The 20,482-nt window shown below is 29.3% G+C and overlaps 1 protein-coding gene across 1 annotated transcript; it reads right to left on the bottom strand.

Moving 5' to 3' along the window:
• Positions 1 to 415: 415 nt before the first annotated feature.
• LOC132727806 (uncharacterized) lies at positions 416 to 11,752 on the bottom strand. The gene is made up of 2 exons (XM_060713396.1): positions 11,597 to 11,752; positions 416 to 1,339 (listed from the first exon to the last, which is right to left on the bottom strand). Exons 1-2 carry the CDS (start codon positions 11,624 to 11,626, stop codon positions 764 to 766), a joined length of 606 nt encoding a protein of 201 aa, XP_060569379.1. The 5' UTR covers positions 11,627 to 11,752; the 3' UTR covers positions 416 to 763.
• Positions 11,753 to 20,482: the final 8,730 nt, after the last annotated feature.

Raw genomic sequence — 20,482 nt, 5'->3', positions numbered from 1 at the left:
TATTTTTATGAGATAAAACGTGACACTATAACACAGCGCCCGAAAAATGGATCTTCATCGATATCTGTACATTATCAATAGGACGTTTTCGTTACCATATCAATAAACGGGATAAAAAATGATAAGAAAGCAAGTGAAATCTGATACATATTTGAAAAACAAAAATCAACACTATTGTTCAAGTGTTTTATATTTCAAAACTTTTTTTCAAAAATTGAAATTGTTGTGAAGAATACTCGTTTTACATTAAGCTATATATAAGCGCCAGGTCAAAACAAATAATCGAAAAACACTGATGAGTTGCAGAAATCTTATAATAAAGGTACGCGTATTCTATTTACGCTATTAATTATATGTCTTGAGAAAATTAGAAATACCGTACGTAAATAAAATCAGTACCAATAATAACATCACATACATTTTGCAATAAGATTTAATGATTTAAATAATTGAAACGTTTAATTCTGTCAACAAATGAAATCAAAAGAAGTTAAAGGTTAAATGCAAAGTACGAATTACACATATTTTCATTATAAAATCAATAAACTGATTAGGGTTTGTTTTTATTTTCAAACTGTCAAATTGTGCTCCATGTCATATTTATGTAATTCACAACTTATTTGCTCGTTACGTTTTAGGGAATGTCTTTCTTTTCTTGTTTATTCAATAGGGTTGTTTCTACTTTAAGAAACGCTTTTTCTTTCGATGATCTAACAATTTTTCATGTCGCTTAAATTTTGCAACGTAAGTAGATTCATCTCTCTTATCCCATATGCAACATTTCTCTATGAAACGCATACTGTGGTCTTCTATGCCGTCTCGACTCATGACGTAACATTTCAACCAAAGAGCTTAAAGCTCCATTTATAGAAAGCCTAGCTCTTTTATCTGTATTCCCTTTAGTATCTTCCATGAAATCAATCTTTGCTGTTCCAGCATCCATGTTATCCAAAATTCGTTTTAGAATGTTCCCCGAATACGACGCGACCAAAGGCTTTGCTCCATTGTTGACAGTTCTATTTTTATCTATACCTATAGCTTGCGCACAGTCTTTCAAATATCGGGCGTCCTTTGTTATCAAAAATAGCAACATAAACTGCTTGGGGCAAAGTTGAGTTTCATCGTCTACTCGGTGTTGGAATAATTCATCCAGTGATACATCATTATCATATTGTCCATCTTGGTTAGAATAGGAAACAAATTCGTCATCTTGTCTTTCATTATCAGGAAATGTATCACTCTCAAGAATGTTTGATGAAACAAATGTCATGGATAAACAAAGTAGCAGAAAAACGTAGGAAATGTTAAATATGTCCATAGCCGTCTGTTTGAGAAAAACCTGAAACATATAAATAAAAAGTATTTGAAAGCAATCAGTTTTTTACAGACGTAAATAAAAATTCGATAAAGAAAATTTTATTAGAAGATTCTAAATAAACTTAACACTTATCCTGTCATTGCATTACCATCGTCATCATTAGAATTAACAACAATAACAACAACAACAACATACATATAAAAGTTTCAAATCAATTCTTAGAAGATAAACAACAGTTATAATCACTGAATTAAACGTTGTTGTAATTTCAATTTGATTGGACATTTCCATGAGAGGCAAAGGTTAATTATTCTATCACAATGACATACTTTAAAAGTTATTAAAAAAAAGGACATTTAATGAATCACCCCTGCTACGTTTAAAGATCCTGTATGATTTGTGATTGATATTGTTACAGTGTGTAACACACTTGCAAAAAATTATATATGTGTATAATTATGGAAATAAAACAATTTTCAAACATCGAAGAACATGTAAAATATGTACTGCAAATATTTGTGCACATTATATTTAATCAATAAATTACATGCATTCATTTCTTATTGGAAAAATTGACTTAAAATTTATAGAAAATATAGAGGATATTTGTTTGTTTGTGTGTAAGATGAAATTTTATTTCATCGAGTGGGCTTTAAAAACAGTATTCTCACGAGTGGCGTAGCCACGAGTGAGAATACTGTTTTTAAAGTTCACGAGATGAAATAAAATTACATCTTACACAACAAACAAACAAATTTTCTTTTTATTTTATGCTAAAAAACAAGTTTAAACGAAATTTCCATAATATTAACATAAATATTAAAATCTGTTTCCCCATTGAGAGCCCCATTTCGTGCGAATTTCTCATTAAAAACAAGAAGTCTTGAGCTGAAAAATAAGTCCGACAATCAACATTAAATGACAGTGATATTATTTATTTTTTTTAAAAAATATGAATGATCGCTTGTTTTAATAATAAAAACAAACAATTCGTGTAGGAGAAAATTCCAACCATCCATCCATATTTCTGTTACCTACTGCGAATTTATATTAGACCTGGCTTTGTTAAATGTAAGCGGCAGCCATTGTTTAAAGTTGTGTATTTCACGGGAGGAAAATAATTTGTGTTTGATTCAGAGGGATATCATTTGGAATTGTTAGTCATACACCTTTTTAAAAGAAAGAAAACATATTTGAGGATTGAAACAGACAAAAATTAAGTGTTGACAGATGTGAAAACATGAAAAAAGCAGCTATGAAAATGGAAGACTTGGCACTTGCTCGGAACGCTGGGTTGGTTTACTTGTTCTACGAGCTGTAGCTGTCATTGCTTTTCAATTATTCATAAAGCATACGGCAGTTATTACTCGTAGGATACTTTAATATGCCCAAATGTCATCAAGAGCAGTTTGCATGTGGAAGGAATGTATTTTTCAGACTGTAAAAATGAAACAAAAAAATTAGAGACGAAATATGGTGATTGGAATTTGAATGAATAGAAGTAAGTCTTCTTCTTTTTATTACTTTTGACGTTTAAGGTATTTATCAATTTCAGCTTTCCTTTTTCTTTAAACAGCCTGACATTGTCAGAATTGTCAGCAAAAATGAAATTGAGGTACCACATGGGGAAAATCTTAAAAAAGTAGTTTCGTCATTGAAAAAAGTGAAATTATATTTTGATAATTTTCACTGTGAAATTACCAAATATAATTTTAACGGATAAATCAGTAATCCACTGAAAAGCATAAAATAAAAATTTCTAATTACCTCTCTTTATTAACATGAAATGTTATTTTGGGTAATATCTTTATAAATAATTGTTATTGGAACTTACAATATTGAACATCTTAATTTGAGCATCATATTTATGAAATCAAAGTGCTGCAGCACTGAATGCGACGGACATGCAACCGGAGAGACATTAAGGCTTTTTTGAGAAAACAAAAACACACAAAAGGTATAACAGAGAAAATTTGTTCCATACAAGAGAAAAAAAAACTATCAACGAAATATTTCTAAAATATATAAACTTCAAACATAATACATAATACATGTGAGAATGTTAATGTGAATTGCTTCGTGTTATATCACAGTGGGCATATAGACAATAAAATATAAGTCATTTGTATTTTTATTTCTCTTGGATATGTCTCATTAAAGATATTTTTGGTTAAAATCATCAGCAATTAATGGTGTATTTTTTTAGAATTTAATTATTTTTCATTTACGAGGTCCAGAGTACAAAGTTTTTATTTTAATTTAAATGTCACTTAAGCACTACAGTGTTTAGTTGTCCCTTTCAATTTCACACTAAATTCCATTTTCAACTTGTTTACTTCTTACAATAGAATTTCTTAAAGTATTGCATGTAAACAAAGTAAGTGTACGCTGGTTTATTACATGTATAAATGTGTACACCCTAATCGCATGTCCGAAAGTCAGCACAGGTGAATCTATTTTTAGAATAGTGTTGGCTATTATAATCTCACATATCGTGACCTAGAAAATTATGTAAAGAAAACACAAGAATCGGAAGAAGAACTGATATTATAACTTCCTTCAAGAAAGATTACCATGAAAGACTACATGGTGGTAAAGTGTTGATCCCATGCATTTTCAAAAATAGATATTTATAATACTAACCATTGTACTGTAGTCTAATTTATTAATAACTGCTGCATATTCATGCAGCTAAATCCGCGGTATGAGTCACGGAAATAGTTCTTCTTTTATTAATGCGCGAGTTATTCTAGAGTCACGAAAAACTTTTGATCTGTTAATAAAAAATGTTTAATGGAGAAATATTTATTTCCTACTAATAGTTTTTATGAATTATTGAGCTTACTCCTTAATTATATAGCATAACTTGCTGTCCTACTTTTTCGACAGCGGTAAATCGTTTCAGCAGTTATTTGCATATTGCGCAAAAATACTACGGGGGCTACAACGTTTTTATCAATCAAATACGTTCATATTTTAACTTGGATAACTTAATTCAAAATTTAAAAGGCTAAATATGAAAGTTTTTAAGATATCCCGACAAAGTATGGGAGTTTCATAGGATCAAATTCATGTACTATTTCTTGGGCTGTTATTCGGTTGAGGACACCTGCGCGATTGTAGCCGTCGAAATCCCATGTGTAGATGACATAGCTCTGAACGCGCCTGAGGGCGCGTCCGTCGCAATAAAACCATGAAAAAATTGTGTTACAGGATCTTTAATGGTAAATGGGATCTTTAATGTTCTATTGATATTTAGCACATCTGAGCACATTGTCATCCAGGTTAGCTATAGCGTCCCCTCCATCTGTCGTCCGTTGTCATTTGTCTTGCGTCAGGTGTCGTGCGCCGTCAACATTTTCGTTGAGCATTATATCCTCTGATTCTTGTGATTAAATTTCAACCAAATAGAAATTATCCTTAGGTTGCCTCATTCAAAAGTTGTTTAAATTTTTCTTGTCACTTGGTTGTTTAACATGCGTCTGGGATCAAAATGGGTCGTTTCACGTGACTCGGGATCTCCGTATTGTCTAAATAATTGTTTTTAGGCCAATGGTTTTCAATATGTGCATAAAGGAAAAAAAACCTCTTGAATATATAAGCACAAATCTTTAATATTTTGAATGATGCAACATGTGGTAGAGCTCTACCAAGACATTTGACCCGAGGAATATTTCCCTTTTGGAACATTAAGGATCTACAGTACTCAGGTTACGTGAGGAGTTTGGTGAACCCTAAGGATTTTGGTCGGTCAAAGGTCAAGGTCAAAGTTGCCTGGACTTAAAGCTTGTTGATTTTAAAGTACCTATGAATGTCCATGTCACACTACGGAATATAGTTAAATACTTTTTCATATATTTATTCATGTTATAGTCTGATTTTATTTGACCTGTCAATTTTGAATACATTATAGCACTCATTTAAATATCCGATCCAACTTCGGTTCCGTCCGTGTAGTTTACGAGAGTTAATATGGAATATATAACTAATGTTTTGAAATTCACATATACCTTGTCAAATCAGCGATAGCACAGACGGTAGAGTGATTGTCTAATTTATTCCCTGTCTGTAGTTCGATCCCTACTTTTGCCATTGTTTTAACGCCTACTCTTTTTCTTAATTTTTGCAGTATATTTTCACAGAAATGGCCAAGTGCTTCTGATATTGTCTACACACGAGTCAACTTAGAAACATTGTTTCGATTTGTATTGTGTTTTACGCCAATGAAATGACATTTTCTAATTTTAATCGGAATGAATTATGAATATTAATTCTAAAAGCATGTTATTTAAAAAGAGTTTTGACTTTACCAAATATAATTGATAAACATATTAAATCAAAACGAACACCACAACAAGCAATCATAGTTTCAATAATGTTGAAAATAGTTTTAATTAAGAAAAAAAAACATTGGAGATACGCGGTCTCGATCTTACAACACGTAGGACACTTAGAAATCATTAACCCGTAGCTTACAATACGTCTTATGGTTAAACAGTTGCTTTATCTTACAACATTCATGAATTAAGAAATAATGTCGGTATAGCAGGGTTTATCGGCTATTTAACACCGGTTTGGAGTTTTGATGCGAAGGAATTGACCAGGAAGGCCGTAGGTCTGAGTTGTTATTTTTTCGCATCAGAACAACTGTTCTATTTTCCTCCCTAACTGTTGCTAAGATACAGAAATTGTTACAAAAGAAATAATAAAAAAATGTTATTTTATCAAGTTTTCAACAAAAAAAACCTACGTCTCCGACTGAATTGTATTGTGTTTACATCAGTATTTGTTTAATTATTCTTGTATGTTTGACATGACGGCTTTCTAGCGTTTATGAATGAGTTGTGTACTCAGGATGACGTCATTACGCTGCTTACGGATTGGCGCCGTATTGTCAAAATCATTATTAACTGATATGGGTTTGTGGCGTTAGTGTATGTGAGATATTATTTCGGTATTGTATGAAAAGAAAACATTATAAAAACTGACACTATCAATAAAATGCTTTGTAATTGTTGCTTTAAAAGGCTTTGATAGCTATATAATCGAGGGAGAAAACATAACAGCCGCATATACAAGTAGTCCCTAACCAGTGTTTTTTCTTCTTATATACAGTGACAAAATCACGAGGAGTGTTAGAATTTAGAATTTACCAGATCTCAATGTTCAACTTCTAAATCCTGAAATGCCAAATGCTATACAAAAATTAAAATCCGGTCGGTGAAAAACACTCATTTTCAATGCGTAAATCATCGAAATTGTATCTTTTATCCTTCATAATAAAGTTAACAAAACAACACAACTGCAAACAATGTAATTATTACTGTCAGTAAAAAGCACATCACGATTAATGCAATTATCTAAGACACCAAATATAAAGAAAAATGTGTTTGTTTTGAACAGGCTCATAGCCTATTGGTATTGTTTTGTTTTAAATTTCCAGTTATTTACATAATTGAATCCTAAGATTTTCTTTTGTTAATTTGCTATTTTACGTCCATTTTGTCCCAGGCATCTTTTTATCTCGTTATGTTTTAAATATTCCAGAAAGTTACTCAATGGCCAATTATCTGTACCATCCTTTTCTAATTTTACTATTAATAATTCGTGAAATTACAGTAATTTAATATTAGGCATTGAAGTCAAAATACTAATTTTCTTACATTTTGCTACTTTTAGGACAACTATTTTTAGATTCAGTGCGTCTTTCTTCAGGTAAACACATATCTAACATGCTCTAAAATTATCAATAAAAATTAAACCTATAATTCATGTTAACCCTTTCTAAAGAAAATAAAAATGTATTTATTTCCTAGGCACAATGTGCTTTAAGACGTGAGATTTTCAAAGGTACGATATCTAATTTCATTTTCTAATAACTTTAAAATATAATTATTATGAACAGGGTTGTATTCCTAACATGACACTTATCAGCTTACTAATCTAGCTCACATCTTATCCGGAAACGTGATTGGCTCATTAGGGCAATTAGATAGCTTGTAGCCATATTTATAACACAGTAATGTAATGACCAGCACAAATTAACTTCCGTTGATACCGACCATTCATATCACTTACGAATATTCACTGCTTCACCCAAGAACTTGACAAAAAGAAACATTATCTTCCTTATTTCAATAAGAATTTACTTGTCAAAAAAGTTTCAACTTAATCATTCATAGGAACGATTGTTTTTGCATCGAGTTTATTGTAAGATTTCCTTTATTTAAGCAAATTGCTGTGGAAATTCACATACAAGGTTACAGTAATTGTATCTTAATGTATCTTTATCATAAGCAGTGTATTTTAATTATACAAAAACCAGCTTTATTTTTGAAATACATTTGTATATTTCTTTCATTACAACTCTACTCGTCAAGCATACATAATAAGGCTAAAATTGTATTGTATAAAAATAATTACAAACGTAAAATCATAACAACATTTTAGAAATAATTTCAAATCAATTGTTTGTAACAAAAAAAGCGGAATTTCAATTTGATTGAAAATTGTAACATGCATATAGTATTCATAACATAGGTTCTCAAACAATAAATTCTTACTCTTCAGTATTGAACATAATTTCAGGTTTTGCATTAAGAGAGCAAATCTCTTAACATATGCATAACTTGACTTGAAGGACAAAATCCTTTCAGAAAACTTTATCGAAAAATTATAATAATGTATTGCAAATGCTGTTCAGTCATGGATTTGATTTCTCTAGGGACTTAGATCTAAATAAGTATGAACGTGGAGTTATATATTATTTAAGCACTTACATATTCGCCGATAGTTTCTCAGAAATAAAACTTTGTTGCTGATTAACTATTTCAGATTCTCCACAAAGTATTTATTAATAAGCTCACACTTTCTGCGAAACATGTGTCCGCTTTCAAAAGAATCAAAACAATACATGAAAACAAATTACAAAGAAATGGCTACAAAATATATGATAAAGAAAAAAAAAGACAATTGCATTTTGCTTTATATATTTTGAATTGTTTGACGAAAAAAGCGATGGTATTAACACATACATTTTGTTTATGGTATCAGATAGATATACACAACATTTTTAAGAACGAATTTACTAAATTTTGAGAGAAAAGAATTTTGTGGTTTTGTCAAATAGGACATTTTGTTTGTCTTTTTTTATTTTCTTTTAATTCACAAATTGTCAAGTTTTGCAAACAAGTAAAATGTAAATAAGGCAATATAAAGAAAATCTAACAGCGCATGTTGGATGTTATCTATACAGGACAACCACGGAAAATAATGCCCTACAGATAATAACGATTTTAATATATTTCTGTGAAGATGTACATTATACAGTTATTCCAACACCATATTAAATAATAAAAGAGTCATTATTTTAATAACATTAGATAACAAATAATAACGAGTACGAGTTTTAAATATAGTTTGACTTTTCAGAGTAATTTTAGCGTGAAGGCATGTTCTAGATAATTGTAACATTTGCTTTCCAATACAGTAAATCTTTCAAAATCTTCTTCTTCGAAAGCCAAAAGTCTAAAGCTAAGATATGTGACATGAAACATTGTCTCGTTAACTAACATTATTGAAATCATTCTTCTTGAATCAAAATTGTCCCTGCCCCGGGGTACCTTAATGTAGCTGCTTCTTAATGTAGCTGTCTCTGCTTTTGATAGGAGATAATTTTTGCAAGATATCATTAAGACATAATGGTAAAATATACTCGTATATTTAGGAGTTATTATGAATATTGTCAATAAAAATAGATATATTCAAGTTTAGCCTATAAATATAGGATTTATTTTCATTTTATGGTATGAAAATTAATATTTCATGAGTGGCGGTATTTATAGAAAAAACTTGAATTTTCTAATTATTATATACCTTTTCTCTTTTTTGACCTTACATACCTTAAAGCTTCAATTTTGTGTATGGGGTGAATTACGAAGAAAGTAGTCAAATAAATAAATAAATAAATAAATAAATAAATAAATAAATAGTATTTGACTTTATACCTTGAAACCAAGACATTGTTTATCGAACAAATTAGATGAAATAAAATTTTATAAAATCTATAAATAAAATCGCCAGAAAAGCCATTTCATTATTTTTGATGATATTGATACAAGAAAAAAAAGTGTAATATATAAAAATGTAAGACAATGTATGAACTAATGATTTTCCGTTTTAAATAGATATGAACTTTTTAGCAGCTAAATATGAATGCAATATGTCCTACAAATATTGACTGAGACGCTAGCGATGTAAAATATCTATAACACGCCTTTACAACTGCTTCTGAATACGCAAATTTCTTCGGTTTCTTTACTTTATCATTAGAAAGGTACTGTTTAAAGAAAAACTGAAATATATTTTCTTTAGAATAATATCAATATGTTACTTGAAAGCATATCCATGCGACCCTTTCTTGTATTACAAAAAAATCTATTTCTGGAAAGAAAGAAAAAAAACCCCAAAATACAATGCTTATATTCAGATCTATGCTTTAGTCTAATTTTAGAAAAAAAATACAGTGAATATACTAAATAATCAATAGGGGAAAGGCATAGTTGATATAATAAACTGCATTATTGTATTATGTTGTTGTACATTATTGTATATTATTTCTTGTGCATTATTGTGTATTATTTCTAGTGCATTATTGTATTTTTTCTTGTGCATTATTGTGTATTATGTCTTGTGCATTATTGTTTATTATTTCTAGTGCATTATTGTGTATTATTTCTAGTGCATTATTGTGTATTATTTCTTGTGCATTATTGTATTATATTTTGTTGTGCATTATTGTGTATTATTTCTTGTGCATTATTGCATTATTTATTGTGCATTATTGTGTATTATTTCTTGTGCATTATTGTGTTAATTTTTTGTGCATTATTGTGTATTATTTCTTGTGCATTATTGTGTATTATTTCTTGTGCATTATTGTGTATAATTTTTTGTGCATTATTGTGTATTATTTCTTGTGCATTATTGTGTATTATTTCTTGTGCATTATTGTGTATTATTTCTTGTGCATTATTGTGTATTATTTCTTGTGAACATAGACATGTTCTATAAAATGAAGGTTCACAGTCGGTATTAAAGTAAGATTTTGGTAGTTTATATTATGCTATTTCAGTAATTTTAGTTGATATTTGATTTACAAAGTTGTTCCCGTAATTAAATGAATCCTCACACCTGCCTGTAATTCAATAATGTTAGGAACAAATGGAGAAATTAAAAACGTTTATATACATTGTCATAGCAATATTATTAATTAAACACAAAGAGGCGTGAAATTAAAAAATAGGAATTCTATATCTTTTTAAAATATCCGACTTTTTTATATTGTAACACATTAGGTATTTACTTTTTGATTCAATGTAAAATCGTTTTCAATATAACAATCAAATCAGAAAGTAAAATAGTGAATCATAAATCAGCAATTAAAATATTGAATAATTAATCAGCAATTAAAAGAGTGAATAATAATGTAGATTTATAGGTAAAAGAAAAGTTCATACGAAACTAAACACTTATTATCAAATGAAGTTATTCAATTTACATATTAAAACAACATTGCATTCACATGCTCATTGAAAAAGAAATAAACCTTCACAAACATTGAAAAGAAAAAAAACCTTTCATTATGGATGGATATTTCTTTTAAATATTTAAAATATAATAGAATAATAATAAAAATACCAGCAGTATAAACAAGTTTTTCTTTAAAAAAAATACTGATCGTATTTGTGAACTATTTTAAAACATTTATCCACACACAAAAAATGAATTTATTAATTTAGATTTATTTGTCCATTTAAGAAATGTATAAACTGGTGAATATAAGATACCAACAATTTGGAAACAATTCGAAACATGGGTAATTGTTAGCTTTTTCATTTTAATGCAAATATGAATATTACATTTAAAAATAGTTATTATAATATAAAAATTTCCCATTTCAAAATCTAGAAAATAAACAACACAATGGAATGATTTAGAAAAAAGACAAAATGAAAACTTGCAAATATTGAAAACAAAAATATGTTAAACTAAAGCAAAATATATATAAAAAGAAATAGACCAAACTGGCTATGAAATGCTCTTTAGAAGAAGGTAAATTCAAACGTATATTTCTTTTGATGGTTTTATAACTGAAAACCAAAAGAACTTTAGCTGAAACTTGCCAAAAATATCTTGCAATAATGTTACAAACAAAAATAACAATATTCCTGAAAAAAAAACGTTTATCAATATTGAATATAATAAAATGCCATGTACCTTTTTTAAAGAAGAACTGACCAAATTCATGTCAAGAGTGTGTTATCCTAACGTGTATTCCCATAGAGCAAAAAGAATGCCTAGGCAATGCTCAACGATTGACTATTAACAACGACTTTGCTTCAGTGCTATCGGCATCCAATCATGTGTCTATTTTATATCACAGCTTCTGTCCAATATGTTTGAATAAATTGTGGTCACATGTGAGAACACGTAATCGGAAAACCCTCTATAGACTGTTGTTGTGTTTTAAACTTTCCAGTTACTTAAAAATAGATTAAATTTTTTATCAAGTAACGCAAATAATAGTTACATTGCAACTGATTTTTTTTCTCCAAAAATTTCATCTATTAAGAAAGAAAAAAAGATATTTTAAATTTGTGCTTCGACATTTTTAAATCTTTTTGTTTTTCTTTTTTTGTTTCGGGAAGAATCTCAAGATATAATTAATCTAAACAGCACTCCTCCAGCTTTTAGTCTTTTTTTTAATGAAACTTTGTGACAGGTATCCTTTAACAATTTTTATGAATATAGAATATCTTTAACGTATCAAAACATGCATTCGCGTTTTTCTACTTTGGTACTATTTTTTTTTAAATTAAATGTATTTTTTTTAAACATTTCAGGCAGAAGTTCAATTATCAATCATAGTGAGGATAAAAAACGATGTAACATAACATTTTTTTAAACAACAACTACAACAACAAAAAAGAGGAAGAAGACAAGAAGAAGAAATGAAAAAAAAGAACATAACTTTACTTTGTACTATTACTTTTTTGTCGATATAATGTTAAGCAAATGTGAAGTTTTACAACGGCGAAAAAGAAATGAAATAAAACAAACCGTGGGCTTCGTTTTGATAAAATTTATTTATAACGTTAAATTGTTTACCATTTAATCTACAGCACGCACCAGGCTTACATATTGCAATCAACCCATGCTTTTATTATTAGGACAATAATGTTGACAAACATTAGAATTGCATAACTGAACATTCTAAAATATGTAAATAAAATCAAATATAAGTTATCTTAAAAAACATTGCAAAAGAAGAAGCACGTGGGATATTACACCACCAAGTCTGGTTTGATTTATTGTTTAATAACATAAACCTCATAAACTTTATTCGTTAGATACATCACTTATTATTTAAAATATTAACACAGGCATCAAAAGAATTAACAATGATATATTGCCATGAGATATAGCATAAATTTTGTAGATTTAATCCAGTTCTCAAGATTTAATGTAGATAAGATATCATGAATTGTTTTCATGTGCGTTTCGCATAAAGACAATTTGCCGCAATATATTGTTCCAACCTTCTGATAAATTTGGATTTTAAAAATGCATTTGGAGTTTAGAAATAAATACTTTCAAATACTTATCGCTTACAGTATTAGAATTAATAATCAACATGAACAAGAGGAAGTATTAAAATTGTCAACAAAAAGAAAATAAGTATATAATAAACGGAAAGTTAATGATTTTTGTTCAAGATTTATTTTCATCATGTGAAATGAAATTTATTATATTTCACTGGTGGCTACTACATACCACTCGATGAAAAAAACAATCCTGTATTTATGGAAAATAAGAGATAATGATCAACAAGAACCAAAGGAAGTATTAAGAGCTGCAAAGTCAACAAAAAAGAAATAAAAGTATATAATAAACGGAAAATTCAAGCTTTTTATAAATACACATGTGATATGAAAGTTATGACATTTCACTGGTTGCTACCGGCACTCCTGTATTGTTTATTCTAATACCACTCGATAATGTTAATCCTGCATTTATAGAAATAACTTGAATATCCCCTTTTCGGAAGAAAAAGTTATACAAACGGAGTACATGTACGGAAGTTAATGCTATACAAACATTGATTGAAATTAAATTTCCGTTATAAGGATAACATGACTGATATTTTTGCATTCCTTATGATAAAAAATGGGGAAAAACCATTTTTAATTATTAGAACAAAGCCAACACAGGTTGTTTTTACAAATCATAAGATGCATATTATTAACCTTTTATTTACCAGATAACAAATTAAATACCAACATTTGCCGGGTTTCATATAACTTTTGAAAAATGATGGCCTTGTTATAGTTTTTATGCTTTTTTCCGTTTGGTGTCCTGCTAGGCTCCTTACCGGTGGTTCTGTGTTTGGGGTGGTACTGTGTTTGGGGTACGTTCTTTGAATGCCAAACGTCCTTGTTGATCTTGTTTTTTTATATTTTAGTATATTATTTCTTTATTTGCGTCTTCTAATGGCGGAAGAAATGTTAATTGTACTTTATCGAGGGGACAAAAGAATTGTAGTAATTGAACGAATTATTTGCAATTCTCTTTAATATAGTGAAACATATTTTAAATCATGTTTTCAAGATTTTCTATGCAATAATAAAATGTTGAAAAATTAGGACTTTATGACATGAAACATATTACTTCTCAATAACGTAGAAACGTTTATTCGACTGCATAGCAGCCTAGTCTTTCAGAACTTAGATTAAGACGCATGATTTACTGCGGAATGACACGATTGACTTTGCGAGTCGTCGTCAGTAAAAGAACATTCACATTCATCAACTTTACACTTCAGAACCAATTCAAAATTTTTTGCTTTGTTGCAATACAGTTTTTATTTACATTTCCTCAAATGGACAGACAGTGTTTTCTTATCTCCGTATACAATTAATGGACTGTGCAACTGTATGTAGTTTACCTTTATTTGATATCGTGGAACCTGGCTAAACTTAAACGATGAGTAAACACGTTTCATCTAAAAATAGTAAAGGTAAATCTAAAAGGGAACTGTTTCACATGGAACAAAACGTATTTGTGTTGCATTGACTTGTAATAAAACATCTGAGTTTTTTAAATCCATCCGTTTGTTTTTTACTTTTAGAAACTAGAAAAAAGTAAGTTTTGGAAAATGTATATATTTTAAAGTTTTTAGATGATTTGGATAGTGCTGTGCGACTACAAAAACTTCAATAGCCGCCTTTTATATAATGAAGCGATGTCACACATGTGTGTTTTTATTTTATTTTTATTTTGGTAAGATTTTGAAATGGGTCTGATGTCTTTAATGACATAAACATGTATAATATGTTTATGCTCAAATTTGATTATCTATTGTCGGTCATTTGCTTATTAAAAGTTCGTTTAATTGGGATAAACTAAATATTGTCTAATTCATTGGGATAAACCATTACGAGCGGTCAATTTACGCGTGCGTTAAACCTCGATTGTATTTACATAAATTGAAACTTTTACATGCTCACACAATATCTATTAGCCTATTTATTTTCAAGAAAACCACATTTTTCAATGTAGAATTAGGTCAGAAAAAAGTGTGAGTTATTTTTATTTTACAAGGTAAAGCTTTATGTAAGTTTTATGATTTATATGTCATATACGTGCTGTTTCAAGCAACGTTTCAGTACATGTTTTTAGTCTGACTTAAAAGTACTCTACATCTGGTACAATTTCGTAAGAAGTTTTAATTTATTGGGTGATTAAAATCAACATGAACCCATTGCCTGCGCTATTTCCAGATAACTGATTAACTGAAATATTATGCTGAGCCTGTTTTCGTTTGAAGCGTTTTAATATAACGTTTTCATTTTTAAACAACAAAAAGAACGATTTTGACCTAATTTTTACACATAGGCTTACTATTGAGAGAATAGAATGAAGTTAAATCAAAGTAAAGAATTCACTTATATCAATTATTTAAAAGTACATTATGCCCCAGAATCAAATAACTATTCACTAAACATGAATTTTATAATGTTTAAATAATGGTTTTAGAGAAATGTTGGATGCTCGTTACCTGAAAGAAAAGTAGAAAAAATGTGAAATAATTTGTCATAAATTTTGTAAAATGTAAACAAAATAGTATTGTGACTTCCATACAAAATAATAATTCACTATACCTTTACTTATTGTCACAAAGCAACAGATTAAAATGATGGTTCCGGTAATAAGTAGCTTTTTAGAAACTATAAAATACACTTAATTTAAAAGAAAGAGAAATAAAAATAAAAGCATGTTTGAGATATAATGGGCCTTAAACAAAATTTGATTAAACAAGTTCGCTCACATGTATTCTATTTCTGTTTCAATTATGTCAAATAATCGTCAAATATTTTGTTATTATACGGTGAAAATAGAAACTTGAATTGTCAATGAATAAATCAATTGAAATGAACAAGCAATATATTCAAAACTGATTATAATATTAATATTAACCAATAATGAAAAAAAAAAAAAAGGATGGGAATTCATACAACTTTAAAGAGAATGCTAAAAACAGCCTAACTCGTTTTTACATCTAATGAACATTGCTCATAAACTACAAAATATATTTATAGAAATTTAGTTACTACAAATTAATGATCACATTTTAGGAACAATTTTTAGAAGCAATTTAGAATTTGATTTGTTTTGGCAAAATGAAAAGTTTAAAATGTAGTAACTTGCTATATTCCCAATGGAGTGATAACTCTGTTTGCTACAATTGATACTTCCAATTACTACCCCTTTGCACATATGATTTAGATAACAATATAAAATAACAACAAAGTTGTTTACGTGATTCAAACAGGTAGAAACGGCTTTTTGTACGTTTACAAATACTATAAGACTACCGCTTTACTAGCAATTCAACGACATTATGTTTATGTGTCTGTCTGTGTGTTCCTGGGTTTAACAACAATTTTAACATGGTATCATCTCTGCGGCCGATGCACCGGAATTGAATGGCTTCCCCGAAATTACCAATATCTCGCAAGTGCCAAAATACTTATAAAACCACATGATTTCTTAAATAGCGACGAGAGACAAATGACCATTACACTGAATTTCCGACGTCAATTGTCACGGTTTCCGACGTCAATTGTCAAGGGAAAAGTTTAGCTTGCCCAAGGAGGATCATGCAAGCTTTCCGGAACTCTTTGCAATTGATATGAAAGTTAATGCATAAGTATTAGACAAACGTGTCCCTATTCAAGTTATAAAACAAAAATAAACAGTGTCACAATACTTGGTAAAAATTCAATGGCATGCTTTATGAATGTGATTAACCTTTCTAATGAACCTCATGTTGCACAGAATATGGAAAGTTATTTTCATTGTTAATTGTTTCCTTGTTAATAGGTATTGACGTATTGTCAGTTCTTTTCAAACAGTCCATGTCTTGTTTGTTTAAAGATAAATGTCATTTACAACCCATTTTAAATAGTTATGTCATATATGAATATCAATAGTTGAATTTATTATTGAACACTAGTTGACCATTGATTATTTCGAACTAGCTAATCATTCTGATTGTTTAGAAAATTGATTTCAATATATAACATGACTTGTAATTCAAAATAATATTTTGTTACATATCGCAGTTAAAACTATAAGTTTTATGTTTTAAAAAAGCGTTTGCAGAGCCAGTTTAAGCTGATATCAAATTAAGGTGTTACGGTCTTTAACGTAGTTAATTTAACAAGTCAAAACGTTACGTCCTTACTGAACATCTTTCCAGTTATTATAAATACCAGCCGGTGACAAATGACGACAAGGACTTAAGCTGTGTTTGGTTTGTATAATATAATGAGTTAGATTGTTTACACATGTCAATCATTAAAATGTTTTTCATGAAACTATCAAAAATACAATTTATCCCAAAATAGCGGTTTTAAAGTTACATTATGGTAATATCCGGAGTTCTTACACCTATCCTGAGCCGAATTTTTTAGCCTAAACGACATCATGAGATAAATTAAACGTCAATACTTTGGCATAACAATGAACCGCTAAGAATTTATATTGTCAGTATCATTTTGATATTATCAACGTCATTTTGACGTCATTAATCATTAGTACAGGAAAAAATGAAATAACTAAGCAAGGTGTATGTTCACGTATTTCACAGGAAACTCTTTAGGGATGATGTCTTTGAGTAGTTCATGTAATTAACTAGACGAAAAAGGAATATGATAGAATCCTTGACCCTTTCTTTAGTGTCTGTCTTTTAGTAGTACTGTGATATATTGAGTGTGAGAAAGGCAATAGTTACCCTATTATTTCTTTTCATCTTTCACAATATTGTCTCCTATTATATTGACAATAAGTTGTGGAAAAATTGTAAATAAATCTGGAGAAAGAGTGATCCCTGTCCTATTCCAAAAATGATTTTTAAGTTTAAGAGCGATATATATATTTTTCAAATTAAAAAAATAAAATATATCAATTTGAATTTTGAATTCCCTTGATCTTATACTATTTTGAAAAGCTTTAGAGTATTTTACACACTTTATTCTCCGACGATTTTGTACGTAACTATATAAATAAAAACCTTATATTGTCCTTATAATGAAAGTTTGTAAAAATGTACTATTCACGTTCATGATTTCGTCAAATTCTACTTTTTACGTGTCTTATAGGCATATTAAACGTATTATAATGTTTTAAATTTGATTTATTCTATAAAGATAAAGATGCATTTGTTTAAGTTATTGTTTTAAAATGCAAACATGTTACTTACTACAATTTATATAAATTACTGAACTGTTGCAAAAAAGAATGTTTAAAGTCTAAATTAATGTAACAGCAGAAAAAGGTAATAAAAATATTGCTGTAGTTAGCCACAGACATTGTCATTCATTCGTTAATGTTGTCTAAACTTAGACTTAATTTGGTTTCTTAGGTAGCGGTGGCGTAAAATAGCTCATTTGTCGTTTCTTCTTTCTTTTGGTATGAAATTGTTACTAATTGTTACTAATTAGCAAACATAATTACAAATCTAAGCTCTCAATGACTAGACCGCAGAGAAATAGATACATGGGAAATAACGTATCATAGATCGACAAAAGTAGAGTTATTTTACAGTACATTACAGTACAAATTCATCATAAAACATTATCAAGCATGTGTTTAACAACCTTTAAGATTAAAAGATATGGATTTCTGAGGCATAATGGACCTTTAAAAAGTATTTGCTTTAAAAATGAGTGCTTAGCTTTTTTTTGTGGTTTTTTTTGTGGGGACGGGGGCGTGGGGGGGGGGTTATCCGTGGCTAAGGTAATTACTAAAGAAGTTTTGGTCAGAAACATGATGGATTACAATCCTGCACAAAGAATACATGAGAAAACCAGAGTAAATAGCCTATAATTAGTGTCAAACCGATTCGTTATCTGAAGATCATTACCGCACATTCCAGACAATTTGGCCGTCTATTTAACAAGATCTTTCCTGACCATTCTTTGCATATACATATCTTGCCATTTGGAAAAAGGTCTTTCATGATGTAGTAAGCAAGCTTCTTCTGTTAATTGCAAAATTTTTCATTTTACAGTATATAAAACGCAAGGCTAAATTTAAACTGTTCTTACATGTGAAAGGTAAAATGGTCACTTTGTTTGTTGTGAAATCATTTCAAACTTTTGCTATTGTTTTTTTATTTTGAACGGTAAAATAGCTAGTTTGTTTTTCATAAAACAATGTCATAGTTTGTATTGTTTCTATATATGAATGATAAAATGGCTTTATTTTTTAAAATAATATCACAATTTTATTATTGTTCGTTTTTATGAACTGATAAATGACTTTGTTTTGAATAATGTCAATTGCTTTGAGATTTTTCATCTAATTATATGAAAAGTAGTTTGTTTTTATGAATTAATGTCAAAGTTTTACTATAATTATTCTACCAAACCATCATTGAAGACTAAGACAAAAAGAATAAGCTTTATATCAAAAGGCAAATCTCATGTTAAAAGTCGTGTAAATGCCAGTTACAGGAAAAAAGGTAAGAGAAAATATTGCGGAAGCTAACCACAGACATTGCCATTCATTCGTTAATTTAAATTTCTAGGGTTGTAATAGATCTTAATGTGTTTGGTTTCTTGGGTAAAAATGAAGGGGAATAGCCTGTTTGTTTTCGTGACAAAATGTGAACATATGTATGGGTATACAAATACTCTCATCTGAAGTTGTCTTCCCTCTGTCTTATAAGGCAGAACACAGAAAAACTGTTTTATTCAATGGTGCAATATCGATCAATTATGTGAATGAAACGAATTAATGTAATTATTACATCATGATTTAATATTCATGACCTGAACGATGTTCTATTTGAATTTATTAAAACAAAACAAAATGCATAAAACATTAAATAGATATTGAACTGACCGAGCTTTAAGAGTATATTTTTTAAATGCTATACATAGCTAAATCTTTAAAACTACAATAATTTGATATTATACCCAGGTTCCATGACAAAGTGCTGCACTTTTATTGAGAGGAAAATTATACAAATACTTAACAAAAACAAATATGATATATTACCTTTATACAAATACTTAACAAAAACAAATATGATATGAGCCACGTCACGACAAAACCAACATAGCGGGTTTGCGACCAGCATGGATACAGACCAGCCTGCGCATCCGCGCAGTCTGATCAGGATCCATGCTGTTCGCTATCAGTTTCTGTACTTGAAACAGGGCTTGTAAGTGAACAGCATGGATCCTGATCAGACTGTGCGGATGCGCAGGCTGGTCTGGATCCATGCTGGTCGCAAACCCATTATGTTGGTTTTGTCGTGACGCGGCTCATATATTACCTTAGAAATAAATGTTTTTAAGTTAGTTGTTAATGCTTGGTACAAAATCGATATCAACATTCATCTTTGATCTTAAAGTGCACTCCGGTTTTCGAAAAGTTAAAAATATGTTAATTTTAGATAAATCGTTTCAGATATTGCCAAATCAAAACTATTTAGGTGTAAAAGGAAATTTGCCATCGATTAAATACATAAACAATACCTGCAATCTACCGGTCCTCTATATGTAAATTAGTTAAGAGGACACGATCTTCTAT

The sequence above is a fragment of the Ruditapes philippinarum genome, unplaced genomic scaffold, assembly GCF_026571515.1.
Source record: "Ruditapes philippinarum isolate M1 unplaced genomic scaffold, ASM2657151v2 ctg432_1_1_1_1, whole genome shotgun sequence".
NCBI lineage: Eukaryota > Metazoa > Mollusca > Bivalvia > Venerida > Veneridae > Ruditapes > Ruditapes philippinarum.
This window is presented reverse-complemented; position numbering and strand designations above follow the sequence as displayed.